Source organism: Dama dama, chromosome 17 (assembly GCF_033118175.1).
Source record: "Dama dama isolate Ldn47 chromosome 17, ASM3311817v1, whole genome shotgun sequence".
NCBI classification, from domain to species: Eukaryota; Metazoa; Chordata; class Mammalia; order Artiodactyla; family Cervidae; genus Dama; species Dama dama.
The window spans coordinates 61353898-61372248 of record NC_083697.1 but is presented as its reverse complement, the minus strand read 5'-3'; the positions used below and the strand labels follow the sequence as shown (position 1 = coordinate 61372248).

Here is an 18351-nt window from a genome sequence, read left to right as displayed (position 1 = left end):
GAGCAACATAGTGGCTCTCCGAGCCAAAAGTATTCACTATCTTTTTAAGAAAAGTTGCCAACCCCTCATCTACAGCTTCTTAAGTCAGATGCAACAACAGTATATGTAGCATAGAATACCAGTTGAGGACAAAAATGTAATGAAAACCTAATTTGGTTGAATCACATTAATTTAACTCACTTGAGGTGAGTTTCCAAACCATTTACCTGTGAAAACAGTATTTTTTAAGGTCTTCAAAATAGTCTTTATTGATGGAAGCGCTTGGGTCGTGAAGGAGCAGACTGCCATTGAGCACAGAATCATCCCAGGCTTGAGGCCATGGTTCTAGATTTTCTTCAATAGCCTGTGAAATCCCTTTATCGTGAGGAGAGATAATCTGAGCTCCATTATCCCAATAGACCTGGAGAACATGGGAACATATCCAGATGGTTTAGAGTTCATCCATTCCCTGTGCTCCCAAGGCATAGACTTCAGATTGAAGGACATAAGTATGAAGAGAGAAATAAAAATACCTTATAACCATTATCCTGCTTTGGATTGTGAGAGGCAGTTATCATGATTCCAGCACAAAGATTCAAATGTGATACTGTGTAGGGCTGTAATATAGTAGGAAACAAGAACAATTTGAAGCCAAAAAATTAGATATATTTAAAAGGTCTATCATCCATTGTTTGTACCATTTTCCCTTTAATAAACATAACATAGAAATATCATAACGTGTCATACAATATTTGTGTGCCGCTTCCAAGCAGTATACTCTGACTGCCCTTAAAACTAATTCACTGCTCAAAATTCTGCGATGTGCACCCTAAGTAAGAAAGGTGAGTGTTTTCCTGTGTATCTTTTTACCCTATCTTCTCCTTGGTGACAGTAGAAAATTCTTTACACAGTATGATGCTCTGACTCTCCACTGCACATTCTTTTAAGCCTTCTGCTTGGGAAGAATGCTTATGGCTTGAGTTTATTCTCTCCATCTGCATCCTCTGCTCTTCTTTCCCTGATTTGCTTTTAAGTAAAAGGTTGAGGGAAATGTGGACAATGTGGAGAGAGCTCTCAGAGCTTGCATTTTATCTCCCACTCCGGGGCTGACTGTCCCGCTTTTGTATTTCTACATAGCTCCCATCCTTATAAGACTACTTCCCCAAATGGGGAGAGGATCCCCCATGGCTACACCTGAGGCTGAAATTCTACCTGTCTGTCCTCTTCCATCCTCCCATCAAAAATCACTATGGTCACTTGTCCCTCTAGGAGGTATCTCACGTTCCCCAGGTGTCCTGGAGCAAACAAAAAGGGAGAATTACTCCACGACTTGGGCCAGTGATCATGAGACACTTATTTAATTCATGTCAGATATAAAAACAATTGCTACCAACATTAATACAGTACAGAAGACCAAGGATGCCTGAACACCCTGCAGTTTCTCCATCAAACAGTAAGATCTGGGCCACATCTGGACGTGACATTGAGCATCTACTGGGATATTTACCAGCTAGGAGGAGCTGCACTTACCTGTTAGTGCACCAGAGACAGTAATCGCAAAGCTGGTGGGGATCACTTCTGTATTTACACACTCTCATTTCTACTTGATGGAAGTAAGTGCATTCAAATCATGTTTTTTGGTTTAACTTCTAAAAACATATATTCTGAGCATCTGGCCCTACTCTTAAAAGTTCGTTCTACTTAAAAGAAACAGCTGTCATAGCACCTATTATCTTTCTCTTTAGATTCTGTTACAATAGGAATTTGATAAAAATCTTACTAAAACATGCCAAGCATGCTTCTGGTACTGCCTATGAATAGGATTTAGAGTGAAACACTCATATATAAAAAGTTGGTACACCAACTTGTCAAAAATGTCATGGTAAGACATAGTTTGAGGTGAATTCAGATTTAGATCCCAGAAGTTTCCTATTTTTTTTTGCGGTAGCTGAGAAAAAGAATACAAACCAAATTAAAAAGCAAAAAGACAAACAAACAAAAGACATTCTGCTAACCAGCTAAAATATCTTCGGAATGCAAGCAAAAGAAAAAATGCATTAAAAAAATCAATTCTGATGAATCAAAAGTTGAACACCAGAGAAATATTACTAGGGTGTGGGAGGAACATTCCGGGAGAGGAGACAGAAGTCCTGAGAAAAGGCAAGGAGCCCTTCTGTCTTTCAAACAACTGAATCCTAAGAACGCTAAAGAGCACTGGCCATGTCCCACCCCTGATCCTGGGACAGAAATTATAAAAGCAAACACTTACCACAAAAGGGGTTGGGGTTATATCAGAAAAGAGGTACACAGGAATCCCCTGGCTGATGAACGTGGTTGCAGCAAGTCGGGCAAATCTGGAAATGCAGAGTGACCAGGGAGAAAAGGAGAGGAGAGCTGTCAGGAGAGCAGGTGGCAACAGAGAAGAAAATGAAGGTCCAACCATTTATTTTTTTATTTATTTGACCACCCCAGGTCTCAGCTGCAGCACTTGAGATCTTTAGATGCGGCACGCAAGCTCTTGGTTGTGGCATATGGGATCTAGTTTCCTGATCTGGGATCAAACCCGGACCCCCTGCATTGGGAGCATGGAGTCTAGCCAGTGGACCACCAGGGAAGTCCCCCAACCATTGCATTAGACTGAGAACAGCAGCCATATCGATGAAAACCTTAATTATACTCTGCTGGCAGAGAACATTAAGGCTGGAGGAACCTAAGGAGTCATTTCATTCCACCCCTTTGTTTAAGAGAAATGGGACCAAAGTTGAGAAAGGCCAGATGACCTGTCCCAGGTCCACTGGGCACACAGCAGCTAAGCCAGGCTGCACCCAAGTTTCTCAGCTCTCTTCCATCTCAGCGGGTCTCAGCCAAGGGCCATGCTGCTCCCACAGGACACCTGAATCGTCTAGAGACAATTTTGGTTGTCACCAGGGTAGGGTGCACGTGGCAGCTGGTGGATGGAGGCCAGGGATGCTGCTAAGCATCCCACCAGGCGCAGGGCACTGCCTACAGTGAAGAGTTATCTGGCCCGGCACCAAGTCGCATGGCACCAGGCAGAACGGAGAAATCTCTATCTACAGCCGTCACTACCCAGGACATGCCACGAAGACTAGTATTTGATTCAATTTCGTCCCCTACAAAACACATGGCACTCTGTCATGAGCGTGAGATGTATGTGGGATACACGTCTGTATATGATACATATACATCTTGGCTCCTTTCAGCGCTTAAAAGATGACAAATTTTTGACAGTTCGACATATTTCTCAAGTTCCACAGCATCTGGCTTAGGGCAGGACACAAAGCAAGGCATCAAGTCTTTCTTCGTGCTTGGAGTAAAGTATTTCGTCACAATCAACAATCTACTTCCAATGAACAACATTACACTGTTAGAGGATTAACAAAGTATTTGATCATTCTCTCAAACATTTCTTGAGCACTAACTGCAGGGAAGACTATTTTGGGAGCTGGCTGGGGCAAAAACAGCAGACCTTTACCAACTCAGGCATTAAAATTCCTAGAATTAAGAGTAATACAAAAATGATTTTGACAATTTAAAAAATGCCCCTATAAAGGAGAAAGTAAAAAAACAACAAATTTTAGCAAAAATAATTTAAATAAAAACCTGAATTAGATATAACTGCATTCACTAGAAGGTACAGAAGTCATTTTCACAACCTCAGGAAATGACATTGTTCATGGTAAGCTATCAAGAGGAAGTGTTCCAGTAAAAAAGCGGGTCATATAACATGATTATGACCAGTGATGGGCAAACTCCAGGCGTTTTGCAAATAAAGTTTCACAAAACTATTCAGTCATCAATTGTTCATGGCTGTTTTCATGCTACATGGCAGAGCTGAGTGGCTATAATAGATACTGTGCGGCCCAAAGTGTGTAAGATATTTACTATTTGCCCTTTAGGGAAAAAGTCTGCTGACCCCTGGTGCCAGCCTCTTTATGTTTAAATTGTGGTACCTTCTCTCACTTTATGGTCTCAGAGCAAAAAGTACACAGATTACAGGTTTTGTGAGGATTAAATAAGTAAGTACCTAGGTGCCTAACTCGCATTCAGCACTCGAATGATTCGTCATCACCACCACCACCACACCACCATCACCAACACTACCACCTCCACAACTATAACCACCACCACTACCATCACCATCATCACCACCATCACCATCATCACTGCCACCATCACCATCATCAGCGCCACCATCACCATCATCGCCACCATCACCATCATCACTGCCACCACCATCATCACTGTCACCATCACCATCGCCACCATCACCATCATCACCATCGCCACCATCATCACCGCCACCACCACCATCACCATCACCATCGCCACCATCACCATCACCATCGCCTCCATCACCATCATCACCGTCACCATCACCATCATCACCGCCACCATCACCATCACCATCATCACCGCCACCATCATCAGCGCCACCATCACCATCATCATCTGCCTATAGCAACAAAGACAGTCTCATTGGTTTGGGAATGTTACAAGAACGCACTTTGCAATGGGCATTTAAGAATGAGAAGAAGCTCATGAGGCTTATAAATAGCAGAAGAAATTACACAAAAGGAAGAAAAGTGAGAAGGAGAAATAATGCTGCTGTTGTTCAGTTGCCCAGTCCTGTCCGACTCCTTGAGACCCCATGGACTGCCATACGCCAGGTCTCTCTGTCCCTCATCATCTCCTGAAGTTTGCCCAAGTACATGTCCATTGCATCCAGCCATCTAAATCCTCTGACGCCCTCTGCTACTTCTGCCTTCAATCTTTCCCAGAATCAGGGACTTTTCCAATGAGTCAGCTGTTTGCATCAGATGACCAAAATACTGGAGTTTCAACTTCAGCATCAGTCCTTCCAACAAGTATTGAGGGTTGATTTCCCTTAAGATTGACTGGTTTGATCTCCTTGCTGTCCAAGGGACTCTCAGGAGTCTTCTCCAGCACCACAGTTCAAAAGCATCAAGACTGGAGATATCAAGGGAACATTTTGCCCAAGGATGGGCACAATAAATGACAAACAGTAGAGACCCTAGTAGATGCTGAAGAGATCAAGAAGAGAAGGAAAAAACACACAGAAGAACTGTATAAAAAAGATCCAGATGAACTGGTGACGATGACGGTGTGGTAAGCCACCCAGAGCCAGACATTCCGGAGAGCAAAGTCAAGTGGGCCTTAGGAAGCACGGCTGTTAATAAAGCTAGTGTATGAGACAGAATTCCAGTAGAGCTATTCAAAACCCTAAAGGATGATGCCACCAAGGTGCTGCATTCAATATGTCAGCAAATCTGGAAGACCAACCAGTGACCACAGGATTGGATAAGGTCAATTCTCATCCCAATTCCCAAAAAGGGTAGTACTAAAGAATGTGCTACCCATTGGGCAATTGCACTCGTCTCCCATGCTATTAAGGTCATGTTTAAAATCTTGCATGCCAGGCTTCAGCATTATGCGAACCAAGAACTTCCAGATGTCTAAGCTGGATTTAGAAAAGGAAGAGGAACCAGAAGTAATATTGCCACTTAAAAAAAATTGCCTGAGGTAGGTATTAAGTTCTACATTGTCTACATAATTACATTGTCTTAACCCAAACATAAAACCAGAATCCTTAAAAATTACAAACAGAATTTACCCATCATTTTTATAGTCGAGCACTATAGCTGACAAATGTATTTAAAGCCAACCTATTGAAATGGTGATTACAAATAAAACTACAAAATACACGACAAAAATACAGTTTCCTGAATATTAATATCTTTACATACCTCCTGCTGCTGCCTCCACTTGCTGGGTGGGCTCGAGCATCAAAGCTGATCACAACACCTCTTTGCTTCAGGTCACTGAATTGTTTTTCCAGGTACCTGCAAAATCCCTAAAAAACAACCCATGAATTAAAAGACAGTGTATGTTTTAACACACTAAACCAAAAACTGATCAAGTTTTCTCTGCTTTCATAAGAAAACACTGCAGCAGGAGAGAAATCCCTCAGTAACTAAGTGAACAGTACAACAGGAAAATAACGGCTTTATTTTCTAGCTGTACGTTATCAGGTACTGTGTTGGACGCTTAGTATTTATTATCAGTAATCCCAGATCAACTTGGCCAAGAAGTCCCATTTTACAGATGGAAAAGCTAGAACTTTCAGTGACTGGCCCAGTTTCAGATACACAAATAGCAGAGCCTAGATTTGTACCTGCAAGCCATGAAATTAAAAGACGCCTGCTCCTTGGAAGAAAAGCTATGACAAACCTAGAGAACATACTAAAAAGCAGAGACGTTATTTTTGCCGACAAAGGTCCGTCTAGTCAAAGCTATGGTTTTTCCAGCAGTCATGTATGGATGTGAAAGTTGGGCCATAAAGAAGGCTGCTGCGGCTGCTGCTAAGTCGCTTCAGTCGTGTCCCACTCTGTGCGACCCCATAGACGGCAGCCCACCAAGCTCCTCTGTCCCTGGGATTCTCCAGGCAAGAATACTGGAGTGGGTTGCCATTTCCTTCTCCAAAACAAGGCTGAGAACTGAAGAATTGATGCTTTTGAATCGTGGTACTGGAGAAGACTCTTGAGAGTCCCTTGGACTACAAGGAGATCAAACCAGTCAATCCTAAAGGAAATCAGTCCTGAATATTCATTGGAAGGACTGATGCTGAAGCTGAAACTCCAATACTTTGGCCACCTGATACAAACAGCTGACTCATTGGAAAAGACCCTGATGCTGGGAAGATTGAAGGCAGGAGGAGAAGGGGATGACAGAAGATGAGATGGTTGGATGGCATCACCGATTCAATGGACATGAGTTTGAGTAAACTCCGGGAGTTGGTGAGGGACAGGGAAGCCTGGCGTGCTGCAGTCCATGGGGTCGCAAAGAGTCAGACAAGACTGAGCGATTGAACAACAGACTTGTGCCCGGGTCTGGTTAGAGGTGGTTCAGTGCTAAATTAAAAGGTCACAGAATCTGCAGGCTTGTACCACCACTTATGAGCAAATGACAAGTTCCTTAATCTCTCAGTGCCTCAGTTTTCTCTTCTGTAAAATGGGAATAGTACCTACCTCTAAGGACTGCATGAGGACTGAGTTAAAACATGCCATGTGCTAAGAACCCAACACCAAGGATGCACTATGTGTTTGCTGTTATGAGCATCACTTTTACTGTCATTTTCCTTCAAAGCTTGCACCCATTTTATACAAATCTAAAATCTCTGAGGACAAGGAGGTGTTTCAGATATTTCAACCTGCTATATATAAAGAAAAGTAAAAGAAATTCAACACACTCAGTAAGATTTTGACAGTTAACAGATCTAAACTTGTTCTGTTTGTAAAATTATTTTCCAGCAGACAGGTCTTAAGGAGGCTCTATCAGTCCACTATTATACAAATAAAAATTGTGCAGAATTTGGGCTATTCCCATCCGCCTAGAAATGGTGAAACACACAATTCCTGCATTTTAGTGGGTGCAGTAACATCACCTCAGTCTGAAATATGGACTATTAGAAAACTGTGAACTTTGACTTCAAGAGGTTTCAATTACTGGACAAAGTACGTTTTATTATAGAACAAAAAGAACTCTGGTTGATTGGGTTATAATCATGGTTCATATTACTTATTTCACTTTGATTAAAGGAAGCCATAAAATGAACTCTTGTTTTTGGTAGGGCAATATTTCACAGCTTTCAGGGTGCCAGTTTAGAAAGCCTTGAGCTTTTCTTGTACAAAAATACTGCACTGGGCACATCTTCTGAAGCTTCTGAGGGATACAAAGTAACAAGCACACATGGGAGCTGTTTCTGTGGGGTTCCTAGGAGGTAGGCAGATGCTCACACTCTAGGGTTTCCCATAGTGATAGTGCCCTCTCTCCGGCCCTGGTGGGCCCCTGAGCTATGGCCCCAATGTTCAAGAGGGTTAAGAGCATTCAGTTCAGTTCAGTCGCTCAGTCGTGTCCTACTCTCTGCAATCCCATGGATTGCAGCACACCAGGCCTCCCTGTCCATCACCAACTCCCAGAGCTTACTCAAACTCATGTCCATTGAGTCGGTGATGCCATCCAGCCATCTCATCCTCTGTCGTCGCCTTCTCCACCTGCCTTCAATATTTCCTAGCATCAGGGTCTTTTCCAATGAGTCAGGTCTTCGAATTAGGTGGCCCAAATATTGGAGTTTCAGCTTCAGCATCAGTCCTTCTAATGAATATTCAGGACTGATTTCCTCTAGGATGGACTGGTTGGATCTCCTTGCAGTCCAAGGGATTCTCAAGAGTCTTCTCCAACACCACAGTTCAAAAGCATCAATTCTTCGGTGCTCAGCTTTCTTTATAGTCCAATTCTCACACCCATATGTGACTACTGGAAAAACCATAGCTTTGACTAGACAGACCTTTGTTGGTAAAGTAATGTCTCTGCTTTTTAATATGCTGTCTAGGTTGGTCATAGCTTTTCTTCCAAGGAGCAAGCCTCTTTTAATTTCCTGGCTGCAGTCCCTATTGTCAATGATTTTGGAGCCCAAGAAAATAAAGTCTGTCACTGTTTCCATTGTTTCCCCATCTATTTGCCATGAAGTGATGGGACCAGATGCCATGATCTTCGCTTGCTGAGTGTTGAATTTTAACCCAGCTCTTTCACTCTCTTTTTCCACCTTCATCAAGAGGTTCTTTAGTTCCTCTTGCTTTCTGCCATAAGGGTGGTGTCAGATACTTAAGACTCAGATACTTTAGACTAAAGGATTCAGCCTTAGTCTAAAATCCCTATTGTCTTCAAACGGCTCTAAAAAAACTCTAGGGCCTGCTCAGGTGGAGCACCTGAGGGCACAACCAAGAAGGTGATATGCTTTTTCCACGGAAGAGACTCACTGAAGGATCAAAATATTATCGTAGAACCGAATAAACACCCTTTATATAGCTTCCAAAGGTTAAACTACAACCAGTATGGAAAAGCTACAGAAAGACAGATTTGGCTCAAAATAAATAAACCATTCTTAAATGAGAATGAGCCAAAGATAGGATGGCTATTTCAGAAGACAATGAATTCTCCATCATTGACGTGTCATGGCTCAGTCATGGAACCGAACAGGAAATGATAACCTCCATCAATGAGGCAAACAATACAAAAATTTCCCTCTAGTCCCCATCCTGTTTCCCACCGGGATATTCCTGACTCACATCCACCAGCTTCTTAAATACAACCAGATGAATCTGGGGCACCAATAGGACGAGAGTCCACACAAGGGACCAGCAAGCAGGGAGTGTTCAGAAGACTCCAGGCTCCACACCGGCCCATGTGATGCCAAAAGCGGCCGCCCCACTGAGCCCTACCCACATGACAGATGTGTGAGCAAAATAAATGTGGTTGTTGTTTAAAACCACCGTGTTTCATGTGATTTGTTGTACAGTCCTAGTGACAGAGCGGAGGACAACCTTATCCATCAGCATGATCCCATGTTATCCATAAACTAGAATGAGAATCCCAGGTTCACTTTATTCCAAGTCTTCTCTCCAGAAAGATCTCAGGGAGCCCTATTGCTTAACAGGTATGTGTGACCAGTGGTTTCCAGGGCAATTCAGTACCTTACGCAAGATTTCTTTCTTAGGATTTTGCTAGAACATGCCCAACCCTGTCTTTTTAAGTACACGTAAAGTACACATCATCACCAGTAGTTAGTTTTCCCAGCCTTTTCTTTCCCGGACTAGAATGATCTTCATTTTTAACATGTCCCAGCAGCTGAAGAAACAGAACGACCTGTTCCAGTTCATTTCCCTCATAGACAGAACTCTCAACACTCAGCGGCAACTGTTTTGTCAAAGGCTTCATCTTTATTCCTAAAAGCTGAACGTAGCCCCGATAGTAAAATTCACAAATAAAGGCAAGGAAACTCAGCAATAATTTCTACCTATACTATAAATAAAGCCAAACAGAACTAATAACTCTTGATTATTCTGGCAGTTAAAAAAAAAAAGTTTCAACGCTGGTATCTGTACAACCATCACAAAACATAAAAACATAGAAGTCTGTTGGTTTAGCTGGTGGATCTGCACTAGAATGAAGCACCATGAGGGAATCTGTCTATTTCAGTCATTATTATATTCCTGATGTCTGGCACCTAATAAATCTCTGTGAAATGAATAAATGAATGAATGAATTTCAAAACAATGCTGCTTCCGCTGACTGTACAAGTCTAACTTTATGGAGTAAATGTGTGACACCCTGTGCCCAGGCAAACCGACCAGATTAGTCCATAATGAAACCAAATTAGGTCTGTCAAATACAAAAGGTGCCTGGAGTTAAATTAATTAAATGAGGAGGCCACTGGACTGAGGTGGTTTTAATGCCCTAGGAGCCTACTAAGCAAGCCAAAACCCAACTTCGTAAAAGCCTCAGGGTGAAGAATTCATAACTTAAGAACAGCCAGCCACAAAGAGCCAGCTAAGCCTTCCCAAACACGGCACCCACTTGAGCTGGAGCCAACCTATGAACTTCCTTCCTTTGTTTCTGCCGCTCCTCTCCAAAAGTCTTTCCCCTGGATCCTGACAGCGGAGTGCTCTGAGAGGGAGCAGCCTACGTGACCCTAAAATATGTTACTCTTGCACGTGGATCATTCTGAGCTGAGGCAATCAAGACCCGGTAGGCCGAAGAAAAACTTTTACCTCTTCCTAAGCTACCTAAAAGTATTCAGAGAAGGAGCCTGATGCTGAAAGAGAGCTATTACCAGAGATAACTTTAAATCTGAAAGACCGGTCTGTATGGCAGGCAAAGATCTACCAAACATCTCCTTTCCTACTGTCCTATGGACAGTAGAAAAAAACATATATATATTTATAAATATATATATATTTGAAAAGTCCTTCTCCTGTCATTCTCCACTTTGAAGCATCAACTGCTAGATTTGCCCTTGGGCCTCACTGCGTTTATGGGGCTCCTGTATGTATATAATTAAACTTGTTTACTCTTGTTAATCTGTCTTATGCCAATTTAATTAACAGACCAACCAAAGAATCTAGAAGCGTACAGAAAAAAATATTTTCTCCCCAACAGTTCCTAACTGCTTCCAGTTTAGAACTGCTTGATTTGAATAGATTTTTGCTCAAATAAATTCTTAAAAAATTTAATTGCTTCAGTTTATTTTTTAACACTGGGGAAATGTTAAGAATTAAGAAGTATAAAAATGTGGTACCTGTGTCGTCTGAATGATGGTCAAGTCATTCATATGAGAAATTCCTGCTCCCATAGCAGCTCGGAGGCCAGCGGTCCCAAATTCCATTCGAGTGCTAAAACATTTTTGTAGTTCCTCTGTATTACCTGCTGCAATGAGTTGTTTCACTGACTCCAAAGTTAAAGGATTCTGCAAAACAGGAATGTATATACCAGATATAGTCAGGTGAATAGCATAATGAAAAAGCTGAAAAAAAAAAATAAAAACCAACCAACCAAACCACAATAATTCTAACCTACAGGAGAAAAAAGTACATATGTATGTATTTGAAAAGAATACACACACACACACACACACACACACACACACACACACACACACATATTGCTACTGCTGTTGTTCAGTCTCTAAGTCATGCCTGACTCTTTTGCAACCGCATGGACTGTAGCCCACCAGGCTCCTCTGTCTATGGGGTTTTCCAGGCAAGAATACTGGAGTGGGTTGCTATATCCTTCTCTAGGGGATCTTTCCAGACCAGGGATCAAGCCCATGTCTCCTGCACTGGCAGCTGGATTCTTTACCACTGAGCCACCTGGGAAGCCCACATATACATATACACACACATGTATAGGCCTTTCAGTTTTATGAGGCTTCTGAAATTTGAAATATTAAGTTGGTCTTTTAAAAATTATAATGTGTGATACTGCAATATAGTAAGAAATACATGAGACTTCCCTGGTGGTCCAGACTCCACGCTTTCAATGTAGGGGGTGTGGGTTCAATCCCTAGTTAGCAAACTAAGATCCCACATACTGCATGGTGTGAACAAAAAATTTTTTTAAAATTAAGAAATATATATTTATTGTTCCTGAGACAGTAAAGAATCTGCCTGTGATGAGGAAGACCCGGGTTTGATCCCTGGGTTGGGATGATCCCCTGGAAAACAGAATGGCAACCCACTCCAGCATTCTTGCCTGAAGAATTCCATGGACAGAGGAGCCTGGCGGGCTACAGTTCATGGGGTCAATAAGAGTCAGACAGGACTAAGTGACTAACACTTTACTGTTCCTAGTTTCTAGCAAAGAGGTCATAAAACCCTTGAAATTCCCTTAATGATTAGGATGAAAGTTGCATCTTCTGTTATTTATAATAAATCTCTTTCATCCATACCTGAGTTTATCCTAATGAGGTGACTACTGGGAACCAACAAAGTGATCAGCTGATGGGAACTTTCAACTCCGTCCTCCCCTGAATTCCAAGAAGGGGAGGGGATGGAGATAAAGATTAATAACCAGTGGCCAATAATTTAATCAATCACACCTGTGTAAAGGCACTGAAGCTCTGCACCTCTTCCCACCATACCTTGCCCTGTGGATTTCTTTTAGGTGGCTGTTCTTGGGTTGTGTCCTTCATTAATAAAATTAGTAATAATAAGTAAAGTGCCTTCCAGAGTTCTGTAAGCTATCCTAGCAAATCACCAAACCCTAGAAGGGGGTCAGGAGACCCGCTGGTTTACTGCTGCTTGGTCAGAAGTACAGGTATCTGAAGTGGGAGCAATCTTGGGGGATGGAGCCCTTAAGCGGGGGCGTCTACACTAACTCTGGGTAGTTAGTGTCACAGTTGAGTTAAATTGACACCCACTTGGTGTCCACAGAAAAATGAGAAGTTGTTCACTGTGAAAAACTCACACATTTTGTGTCTGAAGTATTATGAGTACAAGGAAATCGGTTTTCCTTTATAATGTAAGTATTATTTTCTTCCCTACAAAGGTAAGCACTTTTGGAGAAACGGGATGAATACACAGGTTTTGGGGTCTAAGACTCAGAATGGAATCCCAGCCACATCATCATTCACCAAATTTACACTGTTGGGCAGATTATCTAGTTTCTTGAATTCTGAGTTTCTTCATCTCTAAAATATGAACAACCTATAACCTTCCTTACAAGGTGGTTCTGAGGTGGTTTATATCAAATTAACATAAAACACCCTTTTCTGTCTGGCATCTAGTAGTAATCAAATGTTCATTTTCTTCCCTAATATCTTCAAATTTTCCCAGAGTGATAAGCTTATATAATTTAAGTCAAAACACTAGTTTGGTAGTGTTTTGGTCTTTTAAAAATTATAATGTGTGATACTGTGATATAATAAGAAATACATGAGACTTCCCTGGCAGTCAAATTTGAATCTTGCACTAACTACAATAGGCAGGCAACTAACAAAAACCCCATTTACAAATGGAGAAGCTTCAGAAATAATGTCTTGCTTAAACTGAGTGAAAAGCATTAAAATTTAGTACCTCTTCTGTTACATTGACTGCTTCAAATGAACACTCACATGAATCATTCATTTTTTTCATACAACAGTTACAGAAAATGTTAAGAATGGATAAAAATGACAATTATATTAATTTCACATCAAACTTTTAAATTAAGAATTCAGGGTAACAAACTTTATTTCTATCTTCCAGCTATCATCTCAAGTAGATAAACATGCAGGCAAATCGTGGCCACATAATTAAACTTTGAAATGCTACTGCAATAAAACACTGGCTTTCTGGAATTAAGCCCACACTTTCAGATTGTTCCAGATTCAACAGGAAACAAGTAAAAGCCCATCTTCTTAGTCAAAAGCAATAGCCACTGACCACAGAGCACAAGCTGACCTATCAGACTGTCAGGTGCCCCCAAGTTAGGGCTCAGATCTGGAATGTAAAAGAGGTTCAACAGATATTTGCGGAGAGAATGAGAAAACACAGACTTCAAGGTCATTCTCAATACCCGGTAATTCTTTCATTCACAGTGTAGACTTGGAAAATCCTAATTGACTTTCAATATCTCTAAAAGACCAAATAGCCTGAGAGAAACCAAAGGAGGCAGAAAGATAAGAATGAAAAATCAAGAGGTCAGTGGAGATCAGAATTAGGTGTGCAAATGACACGTCTGTCAGCATCCAAAGGATGGGGGTGGAGGCACAGTGGAAATGCTGGAGGGTACCTGCTGGGTGCCCTGGAACCCCTGGGGCAATCAGACAAGAGGGCTGCAAGGCTTTTAGCTGGCCGGAAGTTCCCTCTGGGTGCCTGTCTCAAGTCCAAGAAGAAACTGAGAAAGGAAAAGAACAAGAGGAGCAGCAGAAACTTTAAAATGAGAAAAACAGCCCCTCACCTTTATCTAGTTATCTCTGTATACACAGATAACAACATTTTGTAGAAACTGGATTTTTATTTCTTCAAAGGGAAAGTTTTACGAAACTAATTCATTACCAATTATGGCTTTAAAAGATTTCTACTCACTGCCAGTTACTGAGTTATCAGAAATGGGGACCTTTCCCACCTCCAAAGAATTACAAGGAAAGGAAGTTGCTCATAGCACCCAGAAACCGTCTGTACTGGCTTTGCCTGCGCAGGGGCCGGAGGGGGAAGGGGAAGTCCTCACTGACTCAACACCCCAGGCCTCCACCACTGTGCAGGCCTATGGACCAGGCAAGTTAGTGAACAAGCGGGCAGCACCTGCTACGTGATTTGCTGGGGCCCAGTGCAAAACAAAAAAGGGACTCTTCGTTCAAAATATTTTGAAGAATTTTAAAGTGGGACAGAATATTAAACCAAGTGCTGGGCCCTCCTAGGAGAACAGGTGTTGTGCAACCCAGTGAATCTCATGTCTTTGAAGTCAGCCCTGGAGATAGACATTGATAAATAAAACCACAAGCAAGTTTTTCTGTTTTTGGCCCATCTCTGTAAGAGGTATGAGGGAGAAGAACAGTATGTTTAAGGAGAGTATTAGAAAGACATAATTCAGGTGAATAAGCCACATTTAAGTTCAGACCTGAAACATGAGTCAAGGACAGGAGAAACAAGTTAAGCAGAACAGGAAACTTCCAGGAATGCAAACAGATGCAAGAGACGGAACAAATGGGAAGAGAGAAACCTAGGTTAGAAAGAAGACTGGGAATGGTGTCTGGAGCTGGGTCCCTGCTCCGACACCTCGGAGAGTGAAAAGCTAGGGTGCTGTGTCCAAGGGGCTCCCCATCTTCTTCCCAGCAAGAACGCCAGAAGCCAAGCGGGCCCAACGGAAGGCACCTCTATTGGCAACCAAGCGCCTGGGAAAGCCGCTCTGCCAAGTCCCCAGGAGGCCGAGGAACAGGGGAACAATTCTGGGTCGCTGGGGGATGCACCGCCCACGGCAGAGGGCGAGCCCCGCGGGCAGAGTGGCAGGAACCCGCGCTCGCCTCTATCAGACGAGACCCCGGAGCCCGGCTCGCTCCCCCACTCCCGGCCAGCAGGACTGCGGGTGTGGTTCCGGAACGACCCTTCCGAGCCAACTTCGAATGGGCCACAAACCGGCCACACCGGCGAGGCCTGGCGGCCGCCCCTTCGCCTTCGAGCAGGACCCGCTCGGGCCCGCGAGATGGGCGCGGAGGGCCAGAAGCACCGTCACGCGTCACAGGAAAGGGGACCCCGCACGTCTCCCGGGCGCTCCCGGCCCCAGGGGACCCCTTACCTTGTCCCATCTCAGCCACCGGGCCGTCTCCTGGTCCAGCCGGGAGTCCATGCCTGCGCCGCCGCCGCCCGGAGCCCCAGTCCCAGCTGCGCCGCCGCCGCCGCCAAGCTCTGGAGGTGGCGAGACCGTCCTTCCGGCGGGGCGGGGAGAGGCGGGGACCGGGCGGGGAGAACCGGCTCGGGAGCCACCAGCGTCCGGCAGGAAAATGACGCGCTCGGCCGAGGAGCACGCCTCCTGGCGGGGTGCCCGCGCGCCTGGGCTGGGGAGAGGGAGGCGGGGCCGCGGGATCGAAGCCTGGGGGCGGAGGTGGGGCTGCCGAAAGGTCGTGAGGTTACTCCTGTTCACACTTCGGCCATCCATTCACGTCCTACTGTGCTCCGGGCACCGGGTCAGAGTCGGGATCCGAGCACCCGTAAACCCAGTTCAGTTCAGTTCAGTCGCCCAGTCGTGTCCGACTCTTCGTGACCCCGTGAGTCGCAGCACACCAGGCCTCCCTGTCCATCACCAACTCCCAGAGTTTACTCAAACTCATGCCCATCGAGTCGGTGATGCCATCCAGCCATCTCATCCTCTGTCGTCCCCTTCACCTCCTGCCCCCAATCCCTCCCAGCATTTGGGTCTTTTCCAATGAGTCAACTCTTCGCATGAAGTGGCCAAAGTATTCGAGTTTCAGCTTCAGCGTCAGTCCTTCCAATGAACACCCAGGACTGATCTCCTTTAGGATGGACTGGTTGGATTTCCTTGCAGTCCAAGGGACTCTCAAGAGTCTTCTCCAACACCACAGTTCAAAAGCATCAATTCTTCGGCGCTCAGCTTTCTTCACAGTCCAACTCTCATCCATACATGACCACAGGAAAAACCATAGCCTTGAATAGACGGACCTTTGTTTGGCAAAGTAACGTCTCTGCTTTTTAATATGCGTCTAGGTTGGTCACAGCTTTTCTTCCACGGAGCAAGCGTCTTTTAATTTCATGTCTGAAATCACCATCTGCAGTGATTTTGGAGCCCCCAAAAGTAAAGTCTCTCACTGTTTCCATTGTTTCCCCATCTATATGCTATGAAGTGATGGGACCAGATGCCGTGATCTTAGTTTTCTAAAAGTTGAGCTTTAAGCCAACTTTTTCATTCTCCTCTTTCACTTCCATCAAGAGGGTCTTTAGTTCTTCTTTTTCTTCCATAAGGGTGGTGTCATCTGCATATCTGAGGTTATTGATATTTCCCCCAGCAATCTTGATTCCAGATTGTGAGTCATTCAGCCTGGTGTTCCGCATGATGTACTCTACATATAAGTTAAATAAGCAGGGCAATAGTACACAGCCTTGACGTACTCCCTTCTCTGTTTGGAACCAGTCTCTTGTTCCATGTCCAGTTCTAACTGTTGCTTCTTGACCTGCATACAGATCTCTCAGGAGGCAGGTCAGATGATCTGTCATTGCCATCTCTAAGAATTTTCCACAGTTTATTGTTATCCACACAGTCAAAGGCTTTGGTGAAAAGGCAGAGGAACCAGAGATCAAATTGCCAAAAACTGTTGGATCATCGAAAAAGTAAGAGTAAGCCTTTAGTATCACTAAATGTCTATTTAGTGTTCAAATTTGCACATATCTAGTGTCTTAATTTTTTAATAGCTTGCTTAAAGTAGGAACTAAATAATCTTGTCATTTAAGCTAATAAGCTAATAATCTTGTTATTAAGATTAATAATCTTGTTATTAAGTAAATAATCTTGTTAATTAAGCTAATAAGGCTTGTTGTTGTTGTTCAGTCACTAAGTCATGTCCAACTCTTTGCAACCGCATGGACTGTAGCATGCTAGGCTCCTCTGTCCTCCACTGGTCTCCCAGAGCTTGCTCAAATTCATGTCCATTAAGTCAGTGATACTGACTGATCTAATCATCTCATCCTCTGCTGCCCCCTTCTCCTTTTGCCTTCAATCTTTCCCCGCATCAGGGTCTTTTCCAATGAGTTAGCTTTTCACATCAAGTGGCCAAAGTATTGGAGCTTCAGCTTCAGCATCAGTCCTTCCAGTGAATATTCAGGGTTGATTTCCTTTAGGATTGACTGGTTTGAGCTCCTTGCAGTCCAAGCGACTTCCAAGAGTCTTCAGACTTATAGATCTTCTTTAGTCTATAGGTTCTTACTAAATTTCCTTGTAATTTATTTGTTGAAGGAACTGGATTGTTTGTCCCATAGAGTTTCCCACAGTCTGAATTTTGCTGATTGTATCTCCATCTCTGTTAGCGTGTTCCTCTGTCTCTTATATTGCTTGTAAATTCATCACATTATAATTTTCACTTTGTCGTCTCTTCCTCACTAACCTCCTTGAAGAAAAGAATGGTGTTTTCTTTATCTTTGCCTACCCAGAGCCTAGCAGATTCCCTGGTGGTTCATTGGTAAAGAATCTGCCTACAATGCAAGAGAAACAGGAGACATGGGTTCGATCCCTGGGTTGGGAAGATCCCCTGGAGGAGGAAATGGCAAACCACTCTAGTATTCTTGCTGGAAAGAATTCCCATGGGGTCACAAAGAATTGGACACAACTGAGCACACATGCTATGCTATGCTACCCAGAGTCTAACACTGTAAGTGCCCAATAAAAGGCTGAAGAAATGAATGAAGAAAAGAACAGGAGACTGTTCTTCCCTCAGTAGAAAAGGGACAGTTCCAGGATCAGGACTGGCCCTCTAGGTTCCATCCTTTGTTCTTTGAGGGCCCTGAACAA

The 18351-nt window shown here is 43.5% G+C and overlaps 1 protein-coding gene across 1 annotated transcript in view; it reads right to left on the bottom strand.

The window, feature by feature from the left end:
- The window catches only part of PGM2 (phosphoglucomutase 2), a 37881-nt gene extending 21891 nt beyond the window's left edge, over nucleotides 1–15990 (bottom strand). The window contains exons 1-6 of the mRNA XM_061164709.1: nucleotides 15631–15990; nucleotides 11156–11323; nucleotides 5766–5872; nucleotides 2249–2333; nucleotides 513–596; nucleotides 207–400 (exon numbers count right to left, since the gene is read on the bottom strand). Coding sequence (XP_061020692.1) covers nucleotides 207–400; nucleotides 513–596; nucleotides 2249–2333; nucleotides 5766–5872; nucleotides 11156–11323; nucleotides 15631–15990 — 998 coding nt within the window. The remainder of the gene's footprint in view (nucleotides 1–206; nucleotides 401–512; nucleotides 597–2248; nucleotides 2334–5765; nucleotides 5873–11155; nucleotides 11324–15630) is intronic.
- Nucleotides 15991–18351: the final 2361 nt, after the last annotated feature.